This window comes from Bufo gargarizans, chromosome 5 (genome assembly GCF_014858855.1).
Source record: "Bufo gargarizans isolate SCDJY-AF-19 chromosome 5, ASM1485885v1, whole genome shotgun sequence".
Classification (NCBI taxonomy): Eukaryota; Metazoa; Chordata; class Amphibia; order Anura; family Bufonidae; genus Bufo; species Bufo gargarizans.
The window spans coordinates 336,359,521-336,381,614 of NC_058084.1; the positions used below are offsets into that span (position 1 = coordinate 336,359,521).

The 22,094-nt window shown below is 45.0% G+C and overlaps 2 protein-coding genes across 10 annotated transcripts in view; one reads left to right on the top strand and one right to left on the bottom strand.

Moving 5' to 3' along the window:
• The window catches only part of TPMT (thiopurine S-methyltransferase), a 33,782-nt gene extending 22,079 nt beyond the window's left edge, over window positions 1–11,703 (bottom strand). Inside the window, exons 1-4 of one of the 5 annotated variants that reach the window (XM_044293040.1) lie at window positions 11,647–11,703; window positions 3,739–3,863; window positions 2,342–2,434; window positions 2,126–2,258 (exon numbers count right to left, since the gene is read on the bottom strand). In XM_044293040.1, coding sequence (XP_044148975.1) covers window positions 2,126–2,258; window positions 2,342–2,434; window positions 3,739–3,854 — 342 coding nt within the window. In that variant the 5' untranslated portion in view covers window positions 3,855–3,863; window positions 11,647–11,703. Of the gene's footprint in view, window positions 1–2,125; window positions 2,259–2,341; window positions 2,435–3,738; window positions 3,864–4,863; window positions 5,031–7,261; window positions 7,315–10,636; window positions 10,952–11,201; window positions 11,330–11,646 lie in introns of those variants that run through there. The other 4 variants (XM_044293036.1, XM_044293037.1, XM_044293039.1 and 1 more) reach the window with 4 other exon arrangements.
• The window catches only part of KDM1B (lysine demethylase 1B), a 63,964-nt gene continuing 48,495 nt past the window's right edge, over window positions 6,626–22,094 (top strand). For 3 of the 5 annotated variants that reach the window (XM_044293031.1, XM_044293034.1, XM_044293035.1), the window contains exons 1-5: window positions 11,277–11,332; window positions 16,142–16,258; window positions 17,764–17,888; window positions 21,347–21,436; window positions 21,512–21,623. In XM_044293031.1, coding sequence (XP_044148966.1) covers window positions 16,166–16,258; window positions 17,764–17,888; window positions 21,347–21,436; window positions 21,512–21,623 — 420 coding nt within the window. In that variant the 5' untranslated portion in view covers window positions 11,277–11,332; window positions 16,142–16,165. Of the gene's footprint in view, window positions 6,678–11,276; window positions 11,333–11,461; window positions 11,554–16,141; window positions 16,259–17,763; window positions 17,889–21,346; window positions 21,437–21,511; window positions 21,624–22,094 lie in introns of those variants that run through there. The other 2 variants (XM_044293033.1, XM_044293032.1) reach the window with 2 other exon arrangements.

Consider the following 22,094-nt stretch of genomic DNA (forward strand, 5'->3'; position numbering starts at 1 on the left):
CTGCTTGTTTGCTATACTTCAATAAAACGAGTTAAGAAAAAAAAAAAAAAAAAAAAAGGGAACTCGGTCTCTACCCTGAAGATCTCCCTTATCAAAAGAATCAGTCTCTACCCTGAAGATCTCCCTTATCAAAAGGATCCGGAGTGCATATATATTGTGGTAATGTGAACAGTGCTGGAAGGTGTGTTGTCCCACTTCAGGTACCTCAGATGGGTGAGACGGGTAAAATCCAGAGAGTGGTAGTAGTCTCAGCAAAGCATAGTTTGCTGAGACATTTCTGTATACATTTTCTGGGCTGGATTTTACTTGGACTGGTGGCTAGGCCTGGTAGAGGGAGTTCCCAATCCACACCCTTCCAGTACGGGTTTTCCTTTCTACCTGAGGTGATCAAGGTGAGGCTTGCTGTAATCAGACTGGCATAAAGCGCTTCAGAGTAGGTCAGTCTGGGGAGGGAGAGCGAGACTGTTTTGTGAAGCAGAGGCTCTGTATGTGGTCTCAGTCAGGAGGACTGAGGGGCCACAAGGCTTTGAATAGCCTGAGGTTTGGAGGACCTAGCGACACCTAGAGAACGAGGGTTGCACCCCCAGCATCTGGAGGACTACTGGGCCACACTCCCCCAAAAAGGTACTGGAGTTGCCACAGCCTTGAGGCTGCAGTATTGATGTTGGCTGAGGAAAGCTGCATATGTTGTCCATGTGTGAACTGATCTCTATGATTGAGATAGGGACGTATTGTGTTTAGGTAGCGCCTAGACAGGCAGGAGTTTATTTGTGTTTTAAGTGTTGGCGGTGCGGGAACCTCACCCCACCCAGTGATGTATAACTGGACTATCCTTTATAAGAAGACTGTCAAAATAAATGCACCCCTGAAAAGAGACGATCCCTTACAATATATATAGTAGGTATATAGTAGGTGAGTGTATACAGTGATTAGTTGAAGTTATATAAACCTCCTGACTCACACTGCCTGTCTGTACTATCTGTGTGTGCTGACTCTCCAGTGTAGTTCTACAAAATGTAGCTTTACACAGCCTCCTGCATGTAAGAGCTGACAGGGGAGAGATAACAGGTCAGAGAGGGGAGACAGGCTCAAGCTGTATCACATATGAAAACATGGAGACCCTGCAGTGTGAGGGTATAGCAACTGTCACTGATCTGTCATGGCTGCCCTCAGAGAACACAGAGCAATGCAGTGAGATTAGACTCTGCCCCCCTCTGTCTCTACCAAACCAGGTATGATGGGAAATATATTATTGATTAGGAAACCCACATCTGAGGGGGGAAGGAATTAAGATGTCAGACAGCCCACAAATTACACATTAGATAAAACAGGTATACACATGCAAACACAAGAGCCTCTATCTTATTCTTTAATATAGGCCTATCCTGCACAATATAGCCCAGAGTGCTTCTTTACAGGGGTTGGCCACTTTCTAGCTACTTTGGCCAATGTACATGTAAGTTGACTATATGACAATTATTAATATGTTGAAATGTTGATTTTCCTTGCCGTTTGCTTTATGTCCCCTTGTTGGGCAAATATTCTGTTCTGTCCACACCGGACACCTGTCCATAATATGGCCACTGATGGAGGGTCATGTGACCAGGCAAAAATAACTCCAGATACATCACTCAGCCTTCTCCACACCAATACACCACATCTACCATCTGCACTTGTAATGTTGAGAGTTTAGAGCAGTTTTATTGTATTTTAACAAAAGGAAACTGAGTGATTTGTCTGGTCACATGACCCTCTATCAGCAGCCATTTTTCTGGACAGGACAATGTGGAAAACACAAAAAGGGAGAATACTTTTGAAAATTTAGGAATTGGTGCAAAATATCAACAGAGATTATATTAGTAAGTGCCATAAAGTCATCTTACAAATACACTGATCAACAGTGGCCAACCCCTTTAACATAAAAACCTGATTTAAATAATAGGTCATTTTCTGATGACACAATCCCTTTAACTGTATCAGAAAGCACAGCTCACTATCCCCCATCAATACCATGGCACACAGCTGCATAGATCTGAGACTTAGGTTTATCATTTGCGCAGGGAGATTTTCCTAGCACATACGCAGCATGAGCATAGGCTCACCTGCACAGGAACAGTTCTCTAACCTTAAATACTTTAGCTCCAGGGATCCCAGCTACAGCTTCTTCAGTGTGAGGGATGTTCTGTTCAGCAAAGAATTCCTTGATTCCAATTTCACAGACGTCAACCCCAACAATAGTATGGCCCATGTCAGCCAGCCTAGGATAAACCACAGAAGATCCTAGTTATTAATAGGATTCAAGTCCTTGCTACCATAGGAGCTCAGCACTATAGACAAATACCATTTCATATCCACCGCCTTGCCACAGAGAGGGAAAAAGATGTTCAGCTTCGTCCTTCCGGCTTGCATTTCATTCAAGAATTCTGCTAGTAACCTGAATAAAAAAAAAAAAAAAAAGTCAGGATGACAATTTTATACATCAATACAATATTGCTAAGACATTTATTAAAGGGGTATTCCGGTAACAAGAGGTTAACCACTATCCGCTGGATAGAAGTTAATTGGTAGATCAGTGAGTGTCCCCCACCAATCATGAGACTGAGGGTCCTGTGCCTCAGGTTTCAATAGAACACATGCGCTGCCTCTCTATTCAAACTCTATGGGACTCCCAGAAATAGCCAAGTGCTGTATTTGGGCATCTCCGGCAGTCTAGGGCTTTGAATGGAGGGCTGGTGTGCATTGCTCCAATCAATCAGGGGACCAACCTTGTTCTCGTACATTTTAATGGTTCATTTTAAAATATTTATTTATTTCCACTCTAAATTTAAAATTCCTCAAATATTGGAGAGATGGGAATTATGTATAGTACTGACAATGCGGACTTGTTGGGGTGCCTGATATCTTCTCAGGGCTGTCTCCCTTCTCTTCATGTATCCTACTCCTATCTGTCAGTCTATTTAATATCTCGGCTCTTATTTTACTATATGCACTTTCTCCCCTGTTGGGGTTCCCCTCTCTCCAATATTGAACTAAAAATCAATGTCACTCCTGCATCCCTACATGTTTCGCCGTACAAACGGCTTCTTCAGGGGATGGCGTGCAGGTAACCGCACGACAGATAGGAGTAGGATACATGAAGAGAAGGGAGACAGCCCTGAGAAGATATCAGGCACCCCAACAAGTCCGCATTGTCAGTACTATACATAATTCCCATCTCTCCAATATTTGAGGAATTTTAAATTTAGAGTGGAAATAAATAAATATTTTAAAATTAACCATTAAAATGTATGTTTTATAAAAAAAACTAGTCAGTGAGGTGAGAAAAAGTCACACTTCGGTCCTAGTGACCACTGAACTTCATATATATATAGAAATATAGTGTGACCACCTCCTGAAGGACCCAAAAGTCTGTTGAATAAACAACCTTGTTCTCGTGACTGGTGGGGGTCGGACTGCCATCAATCTAACAGTTACACCCTATCTAGTGGATAGGGGCTAACCTCTTGTTAGCCTTTAAGAGTAGATCCATGACACCTATGATCCGTGAGTGGTCTTGTTCTCAGACCCCTATATCTGTGATCTGCCACTTTAGTAAAAACAAGCAGAGGAATTTCAGAAAGGCAAAACGTTTTTCCAAGATGTTGGACAGTCTCATGGCGCCATCCTGATCGTCAGCGGGATTATTACATTCAAGGTCATATAACATTGCACTGTGTACCGCCAGCTTTAGATACATACGGGTGTACACCATTTTCGTGAAACCCAATTTCTCTGTTTTCCCATTTCCGATTCCAGTCCATTTCCGATAGAACCCTGTTCTGTTGCATTTCAGTGAACTGGGAAGGATTGGTCATGCTACGAGGCTGTTAAAGGAAAAAAAGAAGAATCGTTACAGTATAAAGTAATACAACCGCAATAATCTGTGAATAGTGGGCTGACGGCTGGCATCAGACGAGGTGAGAGGACTAATCACTCTGGGCGCTTAGTAGCACATCACATTGGTCATTTCAATAGCCTATGCTTTCACAAAAGATCTGCAGATGTGGAAAAGCAGAGTTGCTTACGTAGCATTTCCTTTAGGAGCAGGAATGTGCCACTCCTCCGGGTTTTTAGAACAGCGACACATTATGCTTTGCGTAGTTCACTTGAAATGCAAACTGTCTCTCATGTATACGTCCATACCGATAGCGTAAACAATGCATAATAGACATGTTTGACATGACCGCAGAGTGGTACATTCACTAGAAATCTATGAGCATGCAAATGCCCAGGCCCCTCATACTGGTCATACTTACCCCGCTCCCCACGCTGCTTCTGACGCTGGCACGGCTGTCGCTGCATCTCCCTGTCGCGTGGATAAAAACATCCGGTGTCAAGGGAAGGGGTTCGCTGGGGCAGCCAATAGCAGGTCGCGATAAGAACTAGGACCTTTCATGGGTTTATGGGTTACAAACTGGTATGTTTAACAGATAGGGCGGACCCTAAAGATGTCAGGACTTTTTTTTTCTAAAATACCCCTCCGTTCCAGCGCTATGTCCTCCACTGTTTTTGGTGCCTCATATGGTAATTTAGAGTATCGGTACAGGGAGGAGGAGACTGAGAAAACTGTCTTCTCCTCCCTGTGCCTATACTCTAAATTAACATATGAGGCGCCAAAAACAGCGGGGGAAACAGCGCCGGATTGGAGGGGTATTTTAGAAAATAAATAAAATAAAAGTGCTGGTATCTGTAGAGGCCGCCCTATCTGGTAAGCACAGTAACCCATAATCCCATGAAAGGTCCACTTTAAAAAAAATGAATAAATAAATTTTGCACAGCAAATAGTCACGAGCATCCCTGTGCAGAGAAAAGGCGCCAAGGTACCTTTAGCGATTAGCGTGGTTCCCTGTGGATCCCTACCAGTCAGTGAGTGATGGGGCCGGGTGCCAACTAAACGCAATAACGAGAGTAAAATGTGGAGAGTGCACTGAAGCCTACATCTACGATTACAAGGTTTTCCAGGACTGGTGTCTGTTCGCTGCCAGTAAGAGCATACTCTGCTATTCCCTGTTACACTTTGCCCTGCTTTTTCAGTGGCTATACTGGTTTACTTAACCCCTTACCAACCACACAACACTAACTTATGTCACGTCGGCACAACTACAACATATCTCAGCCTGATGTAATGAAAGTGCTAGTTGGCTATAGACTTTCTGGTTAGAATATTATTTGCCCAGAATTATTTTATTTTTTAAAAGTTCCCCTTCCCCCACCAGGACCTAGATTAACTCCCCACCGCTACGTTCGGGCTACATGGCTCACTGAACTTCTAGTCCCTACATGTAAACGTCCCTGCACAGACGGGGTCATGTGTGCTGCTGCATTCAATGCCTGCCCTCAGCAGTGACGTCATGTGCGCCGCTAGAGCCAATGACTGAGCTCTATTGGATCACGAGCTGGCTGCAGCAGCGCACAAGACCCCATTCGTATAGAAATTCTAAAGTCCAGTGAAGCCGTCCGAGACCCCCGGAGCTGAAACAGAGAGGCATAGAGCAAGGGAGTATGGATTTCCTCAGTTACTGCTGACTGAGGGGAAAATTAAGAAATTAAAGAACAAAAAAAAAAACTGAACAACCCCTTAGTCTGTTGACTGACTGTATTTATTTCCTCCTTTTAACCCTCTGGTGCAACAGAACCAAAATAGTACAAAAAAATAAATAAAACCTAAACCTATAATATATTGTAAACTACTGTACATCTACTTGTTAAAGCCCACATTTTGGTGAAATTTCCATAAAAGAAACACTAAATGTAGAAAGCACCTGAAGCATATAGAATATTTCTCTATAGATTTCTCAATTTTAAAAATTGTAATCAAAGACAAAATAGGATAAGGAAGAGAACATGAAAATGAGGGAGGACGAGCTGTGGCTGTTTTTCTTAGTTTTTATGCATTTTCTATGTTTCACGGCAATGGGATTATCTCACGAAATACATCACCTATTCAAGTGGTGCCAAAGTACAACTTGTCTCGCAAAAAAAAAGAAGTGTTATTTACATGGGACTGTATTTTGGAGGGGCAGGAGAGATGGTGTGATGTTATTTACATAGGACTGTATGGTGGAGGAAATAATATAACTACAGGGGGCATTATAAATACTGGGGGCACTTCAGGCTGAGCAGTAACACAGTAGGGGGCAGTATAAATACTGGGGGCACTGTAGGGGTATATAATTCCAGGGGACACTATAGGCATTCTTATTACGACCACCGGGGGCTCTATAGGAGAGACTTATAGATCCATCTTATTTCTACGAAGAGCACTATGGGGGGCCTTATTACTACTGAGGGGTGTATGAGGGTATTATTAATACTGGAGGGCTCTTCTACTAATGAGGGCATTCTAGAAGGGAATTACTATTGGTGGGACTATGAGGAGCACTATTACTATGGGGGCACTCATTTTTCTTCAGGATAGTATTTGAGGGTATTGGGGGGCACAGCGAGCAGCAGGATAACACTGTGGAGACTCCAGGTTGGGGGATGATGATAGAAATGTGAGAAGCTAAGATGTCTGTGTGTCACACTCTGCAGAGAAGAGGCGGCTGAGAGAAGTTGTATGGACCGAATTGAGAAGATGATGACAGAGAAGATCTACATTGGAGGAGATGTCACCTGGGAGGCTCTGGATGTGAGAGGTATGTGCTGCTGCATAGCATGTACAGGAAAGTGTGGGGGGAGGGTTGATTTAGAGAACTGGGCCATAATTATTGGGGCTTTGGCCCCAGATCTTTTGAGACCCTAAAAATGCCCCTGGGGCTCACAATCTAAGGTCCCTATCAGTATGTTGGGGTGTTGGAGGAAACCGGAGTACCCAGAGGAAACCCACGCAAACACAGGGATAACATACAAACTCCGTTGGATGTGAACACAGGACCCAGTGCTGCACGGTACCAGTGCTAACCAACGCGTTGCCCACTGCACTGTATGTGCGTCTATCTTACATTTACTCGTCTCATTCATTCATGTAAAAATGGGGGTCATTTATCAAAACTGATGTAAAGTAGAACTGGCTTAGTTGCCCATAGCAACCAATCAGATTCCACCTTTCATTTTCCAAAGGAGCTGTGTAATATGAAAGGTGGAATCTGATTGGTTGCTATGAGCAACTAAGCCAGTTTTGACAAGTCTCCCCCACAGTATTTTCTACCACAGACACACTTAGCTGGGTTATCCGCTCATACAAAAGCCGCAATAGGAGCTCTCTGTATCTGACTCTTACCTGTGAGTTACAGCATGAGGATGAGTCCTCAGTAGACAAGTACAATGACAGTAAATGGGACACTTGATCCCTCCCCCGCCCCAGGAATGTAGGAAAATCGCCTAGTCACCATGAAAACTCACATTGCAAGTGTACATAGTGTATATAGTCTAAGCTACCGCCATCGGCAGGATTAGGAGATGTGCCCCACCAGTGAATACAGCCAAAAGAGCTGAACCAAATGTGCAGCTTGTGAGGAGACACCTCCTGCCCCCTCGAAAAATGGCAGTGGTGTGTCTTTGCTATATAAACATAAACATATGTACATAATTCTGTGTCTCCTTTGGTAAATTGCTGCCTATTAACCACTGACTTTTAAGGGCTGTTTCACATGAGTGAGTCCATGTGTCAGTGTGTTCCTTTGTTCTGGACTTGCAGGAGGGCACAGCATTAGGGTCCATTCCCACGTCCGCAACCGATTTGCGGATCTGCAAAACACGGATATTGGCCATGTGCATTCCGCATTTTGCTGACCACACATGGCCGGCACTATGATAGAAATGCCTTTTCCTGTCTGTGGCTGCGGACGAGAATAGGACATGTTCAATTTTTTTGCAGGGCGGGGGAACGGAAGTGCGGATGCGGACAGCACCATTGAAAATGCCCCATTGAAAATGAATGGGTCTGCACCTGTTCTGCAAAATTGCGCAACGGATGCGAACCCATTTTGCGGACGTTTAAATGGACCCTTATACTGATTTAGGCCTCATGAATGTGTGCCAGCCGTTCCGTACATTTGGACTGCAATTTGCTGTCCCCAATGCACGGGCACCATCCGTGCGGTTACCGAAGACGGATGCAGACCTATTCAACTTGAATGGGTCCGTGATCCGTCCACACCACAAAAAATATAGAACACGTTCTATTTTTTTGCAGTGCGGAGGCACGGAGAGAAACCCCACGGAAGCACTCCGTAGTGCTTCCGTGCCTCTGTTCCACACCGCTCCTTCCGGATTTCGGACCCGTTCAAGTGAATGGGTCCACATCACTGATACAGTGTGCTCATGGCCGGTTCCCATATATTGCAGGCCTGCTGTCCCCATGCCATCAGCACTGTGCCATCAGCTCCCCCTGTGCTGTCACCACCCCATGCCAGCAGTCCTCCATGTCATCAGCTCCCCCAGTGCCACCATCTCCGCTCCTAACCATCAGTCCCAGTTTAACACTTACCTCTCCTGTAGGCGCCACTCCACTGCTCCTCCATCTTCTTCTCCGCGCGGTGCACTGTAGTCCTGACATCACACAGCGTCGGGTCATAGTGCGCGCTTGTGTGCACTACAACCTGATGATGTGCCAGGGTACAGTGCAGCGTGGTGTGGGCCGGTGCTTCACTCGTGCTCCATGGCCACATGACGCAAACGAATCCTCGATGCAAAAAATGTGCAGAGGATTTTTTTGTGTAGAATTACTGGATTCAATCGAGTAATCTTTGCAGCCCTATTCTGTATCTATATGGTCAAGCACAGGCACATTAATAATGATAATGCGCTCCTGCAAGTCCAGAACGGAGGCTCATGCTGACACAAGGAGCGCGATTCCCACAATGAACTCGCTTGTGTGAAACAGCCCTAAAGGGGTTTCCCGGGATTTACATATTGTGACCTATCCTCAGGATGGGTCATCAATACGAGATCCCGGCTCCCCCGCAGATCAGCCATTCCCGTGGGTGCTGTGGCCTCCTCGTAGCTTACCAAGCACAGCGCCATCCATTTTAGTGGATGTGTTTGGTATTGCAGCTCAGCGCCATTCACTTCAATGCACCTAGGCTGTGCGACTGATAAACGTGACGGCCTAGAAGGTCTAAGGGCTCACGGAGCGGCCTGTCTGTACAGCCGATTGGCGGGGGTCCAACCGATCTGATATTGATGACAGGTCCTCTATTTGTAAATCCTGGAAAACCCTTATTGTTTTGCTGGGAAATAAGCTTTTTAATCATGCAAACCTTTTTTTTTTTTATTTTAATATACCGTTTATTTTTTTAATATTGTTAAAAACTTTTACATATTTTGAGTCCCTTTAGGGAATTTGAACCTGTAATCGACTGTATCAGTCAGAACAATACTTTTGTATTGCTTTGAGTATGTACTGTATACACATATATTATATATTTCTGTAAACTTTAGCTTTGCTGTGAAAACAGGATGTGGGTAAAAATACCAAAACAAACCCCTCCATTCCAGGACCGCTGCTACAATCCTCCCCGCCACTGAAGCAATGACATCATGTTTTTGACCACAAGTGACTGCTGCAGCCAAAGCCCGGTGGGCTTTACAGCTTACTGCTTTCCCCCCTATAAATCAGCATCTATATGGCTAGGGCGCTATGATCCCATTCATTTCTATGGGATCACGATACTCATAAGATCTTAGAGCCGCGGGCGGCCCAACGTGCACAGCATCATTGTAATCTATGATGCTGTGCACTCGATCAATGCCGCTTCGGGACATATGGCCGCTCACGGCTCATTGCATATGGTCGTGTGCAAGGGCCCTTAATCAGATACACCCCTATGATACCAGAAAAACTCAACACGTACTATAACACCTATATGTTCTTCTGGATCTAATCTCAAATCACTTCAAAAGAACACATATAAGGCTACATGTACACAACCGTATGCGTTTTGCGGATCCGCAAAAAAAAAAAAAAGGATAACGTCCGTATGGACGGATCTGGATCCATTGTAACAATGCCTATCCTTTGGCGGGGCTACTCTGTGTGCTGTCTGCATCTTTTGTGACCCTATTGAAGTGAATGGGTCCTAATAATAATACTATATATCTTTATTAATAATCGGACCAATACACAAAACCCTAATCCCATAAAATCACTATAAAAGCCATGCACTACATGTATCTTCGCAGCCAATGCATAATACCCGTTGTATGGATATACAGCATATTAATCTAGAAGTGGACGACTCTGCCCCCAGAATAGTGTAACCAAAATTTTATAAGGAATATAATTTCGCCATAAGGAGCGGTGGGAGGAGGACTGGGCTTACCCTACAATTGGTCAGTAACTGGCTATACTGGTCACCTTATTACACCAGGCTATGGATAATCTACGGTACGTTATATTGGGGCAGATTACTATGCTGTATATCCATTCAGCAGGTATTCTGCTTTTAGAGTGATTTTATGGGATTTGGTTTTAGTGTGCTGGTCTAATTATTTATTATTATTATAAAGTGTCTTCTTAGATTAGATCCATGAGAATATACAGCCCCAGCAGCTTCCTCGGAGTGTGAGGGCAGCTCCACAGAATCCTGACACAGGTCGGGCTCTGAGTCCGCCCACTGGTCTCAGACGACCCCCTAGCAGCCCGGACGCTTACCTCTCCGCTGATCTATCAGACTGGGCTCCTGTATTTGGCGGACCGTGTCTAAACTCCAGGCGCCGTAAGGACCTTGTGGCGTCACACGGTCACGTGACATGATGGGGTCCCCGGCGATCACAAGGATAGGGTCCCTGTGTTCATCCCCAGTATGATTGGAGCAGCAGACACGCCTGCGTCTCTGTCGCTCCAGTCACTTAGGACAGTGACGTCCCCCGTGTTGCACTAAACTTGTTTTTTCTTTCCTCTTACAAAAGTTCCAGCTGAGATGTAATAAATTCCTCCATGACATGAATTCAATTTCATGTCATGGAGTCATCGGCTATGACGTCATCGGCTGTCATTCTCGGTGTTATCATTCTCATTCCCCCGGAACTAAGCGTGTCGAATTTTTTTTCCGGGGGAACACATTTGTAGATCGCACACTTCTACTAAACTCCATGCGCCTTAAGGACCTTCTGACGTCACAGGGCGCAGACCCTTCAATTTCAAAGTGACCATGCGCCTCTCAATAACCACTACCATTAGGCTTGCTTATTAGTATTTTTCATATTATATTACTAACCTTTATACTGCAGCGCATTTCCCGCGGCTCCTTCAACCCCACGTGCCTTTAGTATGTCACGTGACAAGGTCCTTACGGCGCATGAAGTCTAGACACAACCCTGGGACAAGCGGTAGGCCGGCGGAGCAGCGGTAAGCTGATTCCAGTGGCTTCGATAGGTTTTTCTTCGCAGCAGCGGGTCTGAGATTCCGCGGAACCGAAGAAAATCTTAGCGGTAGCTGGTAGGGCGCCAAGGTGCGCACTGAAAGAGTTAAGCAATAGCTCCGCCCACTGTCATTAGTGTCACATGGTCAGTATTTACACTCGTCCGCCTGCAAAAGCCGGAAAATGCACTGACCCCGAACAGCTATAGGTAATGGGTAGGTGGCGGTCCGGTGAGGCCAGGTTTTAGGCTTCTGCCGCAGATCCAGACCTGTCGGAAATGCATGTGAATGGGGGCTTTCACCTGGAATAACTGAATGCAGTGTGGATTGTGCTGGAGATGCAGGTCCGATGAGACCGAGCCCAGAAATCGGAGTTTCACCTTTGAAATTCTGCAGCAGTTTTTATTTTTTTCTTCCCTTTTTTTTTTTTCACATCTACTGCAAATATCTCTAAAGCAAATCATGTAAATATCGCCTGGTGCCTGGGGGACAATGCTGCTGCCAATACATGCAGCCAGTGGTGTAACGACTCCTGTGGGCCCCACAGCAAACTGTGGATCAGGGCCCCTGATCCTGTATTCTATCAAATTGATAAAGCCCCCTTCACCCTACGCCTGTCCAGTCAGTAGCTACACTTCTGTGTATTGTGCACAGGACTATATTCTCTACACCGCCCAGGTCCGTTAAGGCTTCTACTGCGGGGCCCACTCCATCCAGTCACCAGCCAACATCTGTTATTAAAGGGCTTTTCCCATTACGGGAATTATACCTGGGACTAAAAGAACAGGGGCCTATGCTTCTCCACTTGACTTGAGCAGCAGACACACATGTATGTATGTCTGTCACTTCATTCAACTCTATGGGACTGAGGGAGATGGTTGAGCGCGTGAGCTTGGCTATCTTCAGTAGTCCCGTAGATATTGGCATGTGTCTGCCAATCCAAAAGAGGGAACATGGGTCCCCATTCTTGTGATCGGTTGGGACCTCAGCATTTGGACCCCCACCGATCAGACACTTATCCTTTGGGTAGAGTGGGCCAGGAGGCCTAACAGAAAATGCACAGGCTGCAGCCTACACACACATTCAAAGATGGCGGTGGCTGGGAACACTGCCGGCGGGACAGCGGCAGGCAGGGTGAGTAGTGCGGTGTCCATGCCTACAGGGGAGAGTGAGGCAGCGTTGGACACGCACTGCCAGCGCAGTTCACACACCACGTGTACAGTGCTTTCAAAAAGTCTTAAGACCCTTTTTTTTTTTTTTTTGCAGCCTTGTGCTAAAATAAAAAAAAGTGCAAATTTTTCCCCATAATGAGAACGTGAAAACAAAATGTTCAAAACCTTTACTTAGTACTTAGTTGAAGCACCTCAGACAGTGATTATAGCCTCCAGTCTTATTGGGTATCGCACCACAAAAGGGCAGGAATAGCCATGTAACTGGGGCGACTTCCTGGGAAGTCAGTAGTTGCCATATAGACGCTCGACCCCAACACACACTAAGGTAGGGATGGTATTCGGCAGTGCCTAGGTTTCCTGCCAAACGTGACGCTTAGAATTGAGGCTAAAAAGTTCAATCTTGCTTTATCAGACCAGAGAATCTTGTTTCACACGGTCTGAGAGTCCTAAAGGTGTTTTCATATGAATTTTTTACTGAGGATGGACTTCTTTCTGGACCATTCCATCATAAAGCCCAGATTTGTAGACTGCTGCCATGATGGTTGATTTTCTGGAAGTTTCTCCTTTCTGCATACAGGATATTTAGAGCTCAGCCAAAGTGACTATTGGGTTCTTGGTCCCCTCTCTTACCTAAACCCTGCCCCCCAATTAATGTGGTGGGGCAGCCAGCTCTAGGAAGAGTCCTGGTTGTTCCAGACCTCTTCTATTTAAGAATTGGCGGCCACTGTGCTCCTAGAATTTTTTTGTACCTTTTCCAGATCTGTGTCTCTACATAATCCTGTCTCCAAGCTCTATATGCACTTCTTTCCTCCTCATGGCTTCATTTTTGCATGGCTGTATCTAGGGTTGTTGCGGGTATCGAAATTTCTCCCTGCACTTACTATTATTCCTGGTCGCCGCTCTGTTCTCCCGCTGTGCCCCCATTACTGTCTCCTGCTCCGTATGCTAATTACTACTATCGGAGCAATGGGCAGGAGACATCAGCTTCTCTCCTGGGTGTTCCTTCTCCCTGCTGTAGCGCTGTCCAGTCGCAGCGCAGAATGTCACAGCCAGGGAGAAGGAACGCCCAGGAGAGAAGCTGATGTCTCCTGCCCATTGCTCCGATAGTAGTAATTAGCATACGGAGCAGGAGAAAGTAACTGGGCCACAGCGGGCGAACGGAGCGGCGCCCAGGAATAATAGTAAGTGCAGGGAGATCCCTGGGCGCCGCTCTATGTAGCCTGCTCATGAAAGGTCCTCTTTAACTTTTAATACAGGAGGCAGGTTCCGGCAGCAGAATCGCATAGCCGGCACCCTGCCTCTGACAGGGAGCTGCGATCAGTGGCAGTTAACACCTAAGGTGCGGTACCTGAGGGGTTAACTGCCGCTGATCTGCTGCCAGTACCCGCCTCCTGTATTAAAGGTTAAATATCATTGGTGGCACAGTATGCCGCCCCCCCTCAACCCCCCAGCATTAAAATCATTGGTGGCAGTGGCCACAGGGTCCCCTCCCCCTCATTGGTGGCAGTGGCAGCTTCTGATCAGAGCCCCAGTAATGTAATCGCGGGGCTCCAATTGGTTACCATGGCAGCCAGGACGTTACTGAAGCCCTGGCTGCCATAGTCAGCTCCCTGCTGCTGTGTGCACAAAGCACATGGAGAGTGTGAGGTCCTATTCACCCTGATAGAGCTCTATTAGGGTGATAGTTAATAAATAAACTGTAAAAAATAAAAAAGTAAAAAACAAAACACACCAATTAAAAATCACCCCCTTTCCCAATTTTACATATAAAATATATAAACAATAAATAAACATATCACATATCGCCACATCTGAAAAGTCCAAACTATTAAAATATTAAAAAAATCTATGCAGTGAACGCCGGAACAGAAAAAAATAAAAGAAAAACTGCACGATTTCCCATTTTTTAAAATGCGGAATGCACGTGGCTTTTTTGGTGTTTTATTTTTTTGCGTGGTATCAAATAGTATAGAGTATCGCAATATTTTTTTATGGTATCGAAATTGAATAAAAAAATGTGGTATCGCAACAACTCTAGCTGTATCTTTCCAAATCATGTCCGATCAACTAACCGCTCAGGTGGACTCCAGTCAAGGTGTAGAAACATCTCAAAGATGGGAGGCCCCCAGAGATGAATACTTATGTCCATGCCAAATTTTAGTTTTTCAGTTTTATAATAAATTTGCAGACCTTTCTGAATTATTTTTTTATTATGGAGTATTGAGTGCAGATTGATGAGGAAAAACTAGCTCAAGGCTGCAACAAGATAGATGACAATAAAGGCATCTTATCTAACATAAAATGTGGAAAAAAAGTGAAAGGGTCTGAAGACTTTTTGAATGCATTGTATATGCTACACATGTAGACACACCCCATGTATATTTTACATACACCCCATATATATACCACACTTACTCCATATATGTATGCAACACGCATTTACACATACACCTTTTATGTATGGCACAGTAACACACACATATAAATGTACGCTCTAACATATATACACATAGGGAGTCATTTATTACGACTTAACTCCTATATCTGGCGGTGGATCGGCCAAAGTTATGAAGAGGCTCCGGCGCCAGTCTAAATGTTAGACAGCTTTCTTACATTTAGACCATTTTTTTACGCCTACGGCTCATGCACACAAACGTATATTCTTTCTGTGTCCGTTCCGTTTTTTTGTGGACCGTATACTGAACGATTCATTTTAATAGGGTCCGCAAAAAAAAACGGAAGTTACTCTGTGTGCATTCCCTCTCCATATGTCTGTATCCGTTCCGCAAACGAAAAAAAAAAAAAAATAGAATTTGTCCTATTATTGTCCGCATTACGGACAAGGAACAGTTGTGAGGGACTGGGCACATCATCCAGATTTGGCAGAGAAGAGACTCGTACATTAGACGTCAGCTGATAGGCTGTATAGCCAGCTGCCATTTAAAGCCTCATTCATACGTCCTTGTCCGTGCTCAATTCCGTGAGCAGGTAGTCAGTGATGCATCCGTGAAGCTGTCCATGAAGGATCCGTGTTGGATCTGTGTGTCCGTTTTTTGCTGTCCGTGTTGCATCCGTGTTTCACTGACACTGAACAGCTGAAAAATAATTTTCAAAGCATCTCTTCCGAATGATCCGTGAAACACGGATGGCATCCATGTTGCATCCATGGTTTTCAATGACCCATAGACTATAATGGACATGATGGATCCGTGAACACGGACAAAATAGAGCATGTATCCGCTCTGAAAACAAGGACCGTGCTAAAACACTGATGTCTGAATACACACATTAAAATGAATCGGGACGTGTGCTGTTTGTGGAGAACACGTACAGCACACGTCTGACGTGTGAATGAGGCTTAAAGCATAGTAAGTCCCACTCCTGCCTCCCCCGCACCCTGTAGACAGCAGCAGGGGCCAGAATATATATGTTGCTCTGTACTGCTGTCACACAGGCCATACGATCATGCCGCTGCTCTTCCTGGCTCTACATATGCCAGGTGATGCAGGCTCCTCTACCACTCTTGGCCTGGTCACTTCCCTTCTGACTATGATCGTTCCCCTCCGTCCCCTGCACCCATCAGCACAGATCTATAGCCTCATCTAGTCTATATGCCTTTTTGTAGGTGATCTGGTGATCCACAGCCGCCATGTCTGGCTCTAAAGGCAGAGCAAAGAAAAAGGCCACCACTCCATCTGCCCCCTCACCTGACAACCTACCTCTGCGATCTTCTGGACGACAGGTGACATTCTTTTCATTCCCTTTTCCTCATTCATGGTAAATTAACCCTGATTGTGTATAGACATTATTGCAGCTTAAGTGCTATGGACACCTTTGATGCAATGTTTTTGTGATTGCAGTTTACTCATTTTGGGCTAAAAATATTTTTTGAATTGGCCTTTATTGAATTTTTTTAGCCGTTTATGAGATACAGGGGTTAAAAATCAGTCTGTTTGCAAGCTGTTTTCTCTGAATCCTCTCATGTTCCGGCACATGTGTAGTAGGGATCGGCTGATTATCAGTTTTACTGATATTATCGGCCGATATTCAGGATTTTCAACGTTATCGGCATCTATTTTGCAGATAACGAATCAGGGAACAAGAATAACGCTGCTGTCAGCGCGATCCATGTTCCTTCAGCAGCACAGGGGAGAAGGAAGCAGTGTCTCCCTCCCCCCCCTGTGCCGCTGCCACCAATGAGGAGAAGAGGAGGGGAGCGGCTGTGGTCACTGCACCACCAATGATGTTAACTCATTCATTCAAATTCAACAGGAGGCGGGAGCTGGCTGCAGAATCATATAGCCGCACCCAACCTCTATGACAAGTAGGTGCCATCCGCGGCAGCTCCCACCTACTGTATATGAATTAATGGGCGAGTTATCTTCATTGTTGGTGCAGTGTGCCCCCCCACCCAAGCCCCCCAGTATTAATCATTGGTGGCAGTGGCCACAGGGTCTCCCCTCCTCATTAGTGGTGCAGTGGCAGCTTCTGATCGGAGCCCCAGCAGTATAAACCTGGGGCTCCGATCAGTTACCATGGCCGCCAAGACACTACTGAAGCCCTGGCTGCCATAGTCAGCTCCCTGCTGCTGTGTGCACAGGGCAGCTGGAAGAGTGTGAAGTCCTATTCACCCTGATAGAGCTCTATCAGGGTGAATAGGAAACGGTTTCTTGCCCCTAAGGGGGCTAAAAGTTAGTAAAAAAATAAATAAAAAACACCAAAATATTAAGTATAAATGAAAAAGAAAGACTTACAAAACAAAAGCTACACGTTAACAATAAACATGTTCATTTTCAGCAGATTTGTGTAGGAATTTTTTGTTTTATCAATGAAAATGCACAGAATATCGGTATAAATTATCGGCCTGAAAGTTCACAGATTATCGGTATCGGCTCTAATAAAATCAATATCGGTCGATCCTGATGTGTAGCTCTTATCTCTGATCTTCTGACCTCAAAAACACTCAAACTGATAAGAATATGGCTTAAATAAGTGATTATGAGGTCAGGAGATCAGACATACGAGCGCTGCATGAGCCGTCAGCTGATGGGATTTAAAGAAAACCGAAAGTGATAGCTTGCAAACAGACTGACTTTTAACTCCTTTATCTCAGAAACTGCTGAACATGAAAAAAAAAGACTAATAAAAAAATATGCTATTTTTCACCGAAAATGAGTACGATGCAAATATAAAAAAATGCCTCAGAAAGTGTCCATAGCCTTAATTGTACCTTATGGCTTGGATTAGGTGAGGAAAAAGGCAAGTGAAGCAATAGAAGATGACGAGGATTACCTGGAGAAGAAATACAGGAAATGTGAGAAGGCCGGGTGCACAGCAACTTGTCCCGTTTGCTTTGCCAGTGCTGCTGAAAGGTAGGCTTCCCTTGAGTGCTGGAATGGCCACTGTTATGTAGCTGGGATTATTACATGGCAAGTTGCATGCCACATAAATCAAGATCTGGTGTTGGGTGGAAGAGTTGCATATGTTCCTTTTTGCAATAGGGTACACATGCCAATCTGTAATAGGACAGACAGAGCAGCACACTCAAGTTGAGGAAAGCCTCAGATATTATTATCCTTTTAATTTATAGGGTGCAGTCCAAGGCGAATCTGCCGCCTGATCCCTGCTATGATCACATTGCAGTCCATTGTGTGTGAGCTTAATCTCCTAACAGGTTAAAATTGGAAAAAACCTCCCAAAAATGTCCCTTTTTTTAATTATAGATTTTGAATGTGTGTCTGCAGTAAATCTTGTTGACGCACAACTCAGGGGACACTATTGCATTTTAACCCCTAATTTGAGCCTTAAAGGGGTTGTCTGAGTTTTTTTTTCTTCTTTGCATGTTTCTAACTAGGCAAATGAAAGGACTTTACAATTCACTTACTTTATCTCCAGTTGCTGCTTTCTTAGATTTCACTGAGGGTCACATGACCTGTGATGTCAGCTTCTCTACCTGTTCTAATGATATTTCGTGCATAAGCCTGAGAGAGCAGATATGTGCCTGTACACGAGACGTCACTGTGCTGGCCACGCCCCCCTGCACTGCTGCTTATTGCTCTCTCCCTGGATTCTTGAGGAAAAACATTAACCCCTTCAGCTGCACAGACTCAGGGCTGAAGGCTTTAGGCCCCTTTCACACGGGCGTTGCGGGAACATGCACGATTTTTCCGCAGGAGTGCAAAACATTGTAATGCGTTTTGTACGCGCGTGAGAAAAATCTGCATGTTTGGTACCCAAACCCGAACTTCTTCACAGAAGTTCAGGCTTGGGATCGGTGGTCTGTAGATTGTATTATTTTCCCTTATAACCATGTTATAAGGGAAATTAATAATGATCGGGTCCCCATCCCGATCGTCACCTAGCAACCGTGCGTGAAAATCGCACCGCATCCGCACTTGCTTGTGGATGCTTGCAATTTTCACGCAACCCCATTCATTTCTATGGGGCCTGCGTTACGTGAAAAACACACAAAGAGGAGCATGCTGCGATTTTCACGCAACGCACAAGTGATGCGTGAAAATCACCGCTCGTGTGCACAGCCCCATAGAAATGAATGGGTCCGGATTCAGTGCAGGTGCAATGCGTTCATCTCACGCATTGCACCCGCGCGGAATACTCGCCTGTGTGAAAAGGGCCTTACTGGGTAGCTGCAGGCAGTGAGGAGGCAAATGCTGGGCACAGGAGCTGACAGATGAGTTCTGCAGAGCATTGCACAAGAACAGGTAGGGAGAAGATCCTGTGTGTATTAGCAGTGTCATTGTACAGCTGGGACTTGTAGTCCTACACATATAACGTGCTGCTGAGTCTCCCAGCAGACAGACATGTCACTCAGGGCAGCTCTTGTATTCACTCCCTTAGCAGTGCAGGGGGAGGGGCAGAGATTGTTGTTATTGCAGATAAACAAAGGGCCAGAAGAGAACCAAGGAAATGAGGAAATAGATTTTTTTTTTTTGCCTAAAACTTGCTTAGCTCAGTTATATATTGCTGCCCATCAGATTTACAGTGCTCTATATTTCTTTTTCATAACTCGGACAACCAGTTTAAGAACCAATAATATTTTACAAATGTTTTATTTTGTGAGATTTAGGTTTTTTAGGAACCATTTTGGGGTATATATAGTGTATTAAATAGCTTATTATTTTATTTGTAGGGGGGAAGATTAAAAAAACTGCAATTTTACATTATTTTGTGGATTTTTTTATGGCGTTCACTGTGTGGTAAAAATAATATAATTTTATTATCTGGGTCACTACAATGATGATAATGTCACATTTCTATATATCTTTTTTCCTTTCCTCCTGCAGCTGCTCCCTCGTTCTCCTCCACACTGACGGGGAGGGGGGCGGCGGCTTTAACTGCTCATATCTCTCGTTTCGTACCTAGAGATATGGGCTTTGTATTGTCTGGCATTCAAAGCTTTCAGACAATACCAGAATGACAGCAGTAAGTTCAGTACAGGGGAAGATATCACTGATAGAAATCGGGATGCAGTGAGTGCAGCTGAAAGTGAAAGTAAAAGCAGGTTTTTCCCCTGATTATTCCAGACTCAATTTCTAACAGTGATTTCTGCTCTGTTGCTTGAACTCTTTGTATGAAAGCCTGGAATGTCAGCTTTCAAACAAGACCAGTTGCATGTTTCTAGCTGCTACTATTCAGGAGATAGCAGCATCTAAAGCAGCCCCCCCCCCCCCCCCTCCACTTTCTGCCCGAGCCCAGCTCCGGCAGAACAGTTAGCTACTTTTCCCACAACCCGAGCTGGACTTGGGGAAAACAGTTAGGTGGTTAAAGGGGTACTCCCATCTTGGACATTGGGGGCATCTCTCTAGGATATGCCCCCAATGTCTGATAGGTGCGGGTCCCACCTCTGGGGACTCACCGTACATATGCAGCCGTCCTCTATTCATTTCTATGGGACTGCCAAAATAGCTGGTGTGCTTGGCTATTTTCAGAAGTCCCATTGAAATGAATGGAAGGCGCACCGCACAAGCGTGGTCATCACTCCATTCACTTCTATGGGGCTTATGAAAATAGCTACCAGCGCTTGGCTATTTTCAGCAGTCCCATAGAAACGAAAGGAGAGCGGCCGTGCATGTGCAGTGCACCCACCGGCACTTTATGGGCTCCGTTCTAAGTATAGGTGTGGGTCCCACGATGTCCAAGATGGGAATACCCCTTTAAAGGGGTTGTCTGCTCCTTTACAAGTGATGATCTATCCTCAAGATAGGCCATGAATATCTCATTGGTAGGTGTCTGACACCACTGCCAATTGGCTGTTTGGCAGTGGCTCTGTTGCGGGAACTACACCGCTCCATCCATTGTGCAGTGAATGGAGCTGGTAAATGCAGCGCTGCTCCCATTCACTTCAATATACTGCTGAATTTTATGAGATGGTTGGCCTGTGGCAACTTGTGGGTCACAAATCAACCACTTTGCAGTCTTTGACCATATGTTGTGGCAAGGTTCTCCTATAGTCCCAGCCTAAGGGCTCATTCACACGACCAGTATGGTCACCGTGTCAGTGTTTGAATGGGTCCGCTGTATGTAAAATACTGCAAAAGATAGGACGATAGATGTCCATCTTTTGCCGTATTTCGCAGATCACGGACCCATTCAAGTCTACACCACAGCACGGAGTTCACACTGCCTGGACTCGGCCCGTGCTGTGGACAGCAGTAATTGAGCCCTAAGGGATGTGATTTGTAATTTAACATTACGTTTTGCTCACAGACAGTTTAATTTTCCCAATCACACAGATTGTTACCCAATATAAGAATCCCTATATTGTAGGTTTAACCATAGGTGAAGATGTGACTTGATTCTTTAATTTCAGATGTGCAAAGAACGGTTACACATCAAGATGGTATCATCTTTCCTGTGGGGAACATTTCTGCAATGAATGCTTCGATCACTACTATAGGAGGTTGGTGGTGACATTATTATTTTCCTTTAGGACACTTGTTTTGCTCAGCTACTGACATGTAACTTTTTTCTGTAGTCACAAAGATGGTTATGATATATATGCTTCTTGGAAGCGTATATGGACAAGCAATGGAAAAAGCGAACCAAGCCTTAAAGCATTCATGGCTGACCAGCAGCTTCCATACTGGGTGAGATGCTTGATTTAACTTTTTTAGCTAAAATTTGACTTTTATTAAAGGAGTTCTCCAAGATTTTGATATTGATGGATCAGTACCAGATCGGCGAGGGTCTGACTCCTGGCACCCTTGCCCATTAGTTGTTAGGTGAGAGCCACGACCTATTCCTAAACCACTGATGTCACATTCATCGGTCACATGACCTAGGTGCAGCCCAGTCCCATTCAGTTGGATAGGCCTGATCTGTAATACCAAGCACAGACGCGATACAATAGACTGTGCTGTGCTTGGTGTGAGGAGACTGTGGTTCTACAGACCTTGTTGGATCCCCGCCAATCTGATATTGATGACGTATCCTGAGGGTAGATCATTAAAGGGGTTGTCCAAGTTATATTTATTGATGACCTATCCTCATCAATATCAGATCGGCTGGGGTCAGACACCCGGCACCCCCGCCGATCAGCTGTTTGAAGAGAAGGTGTG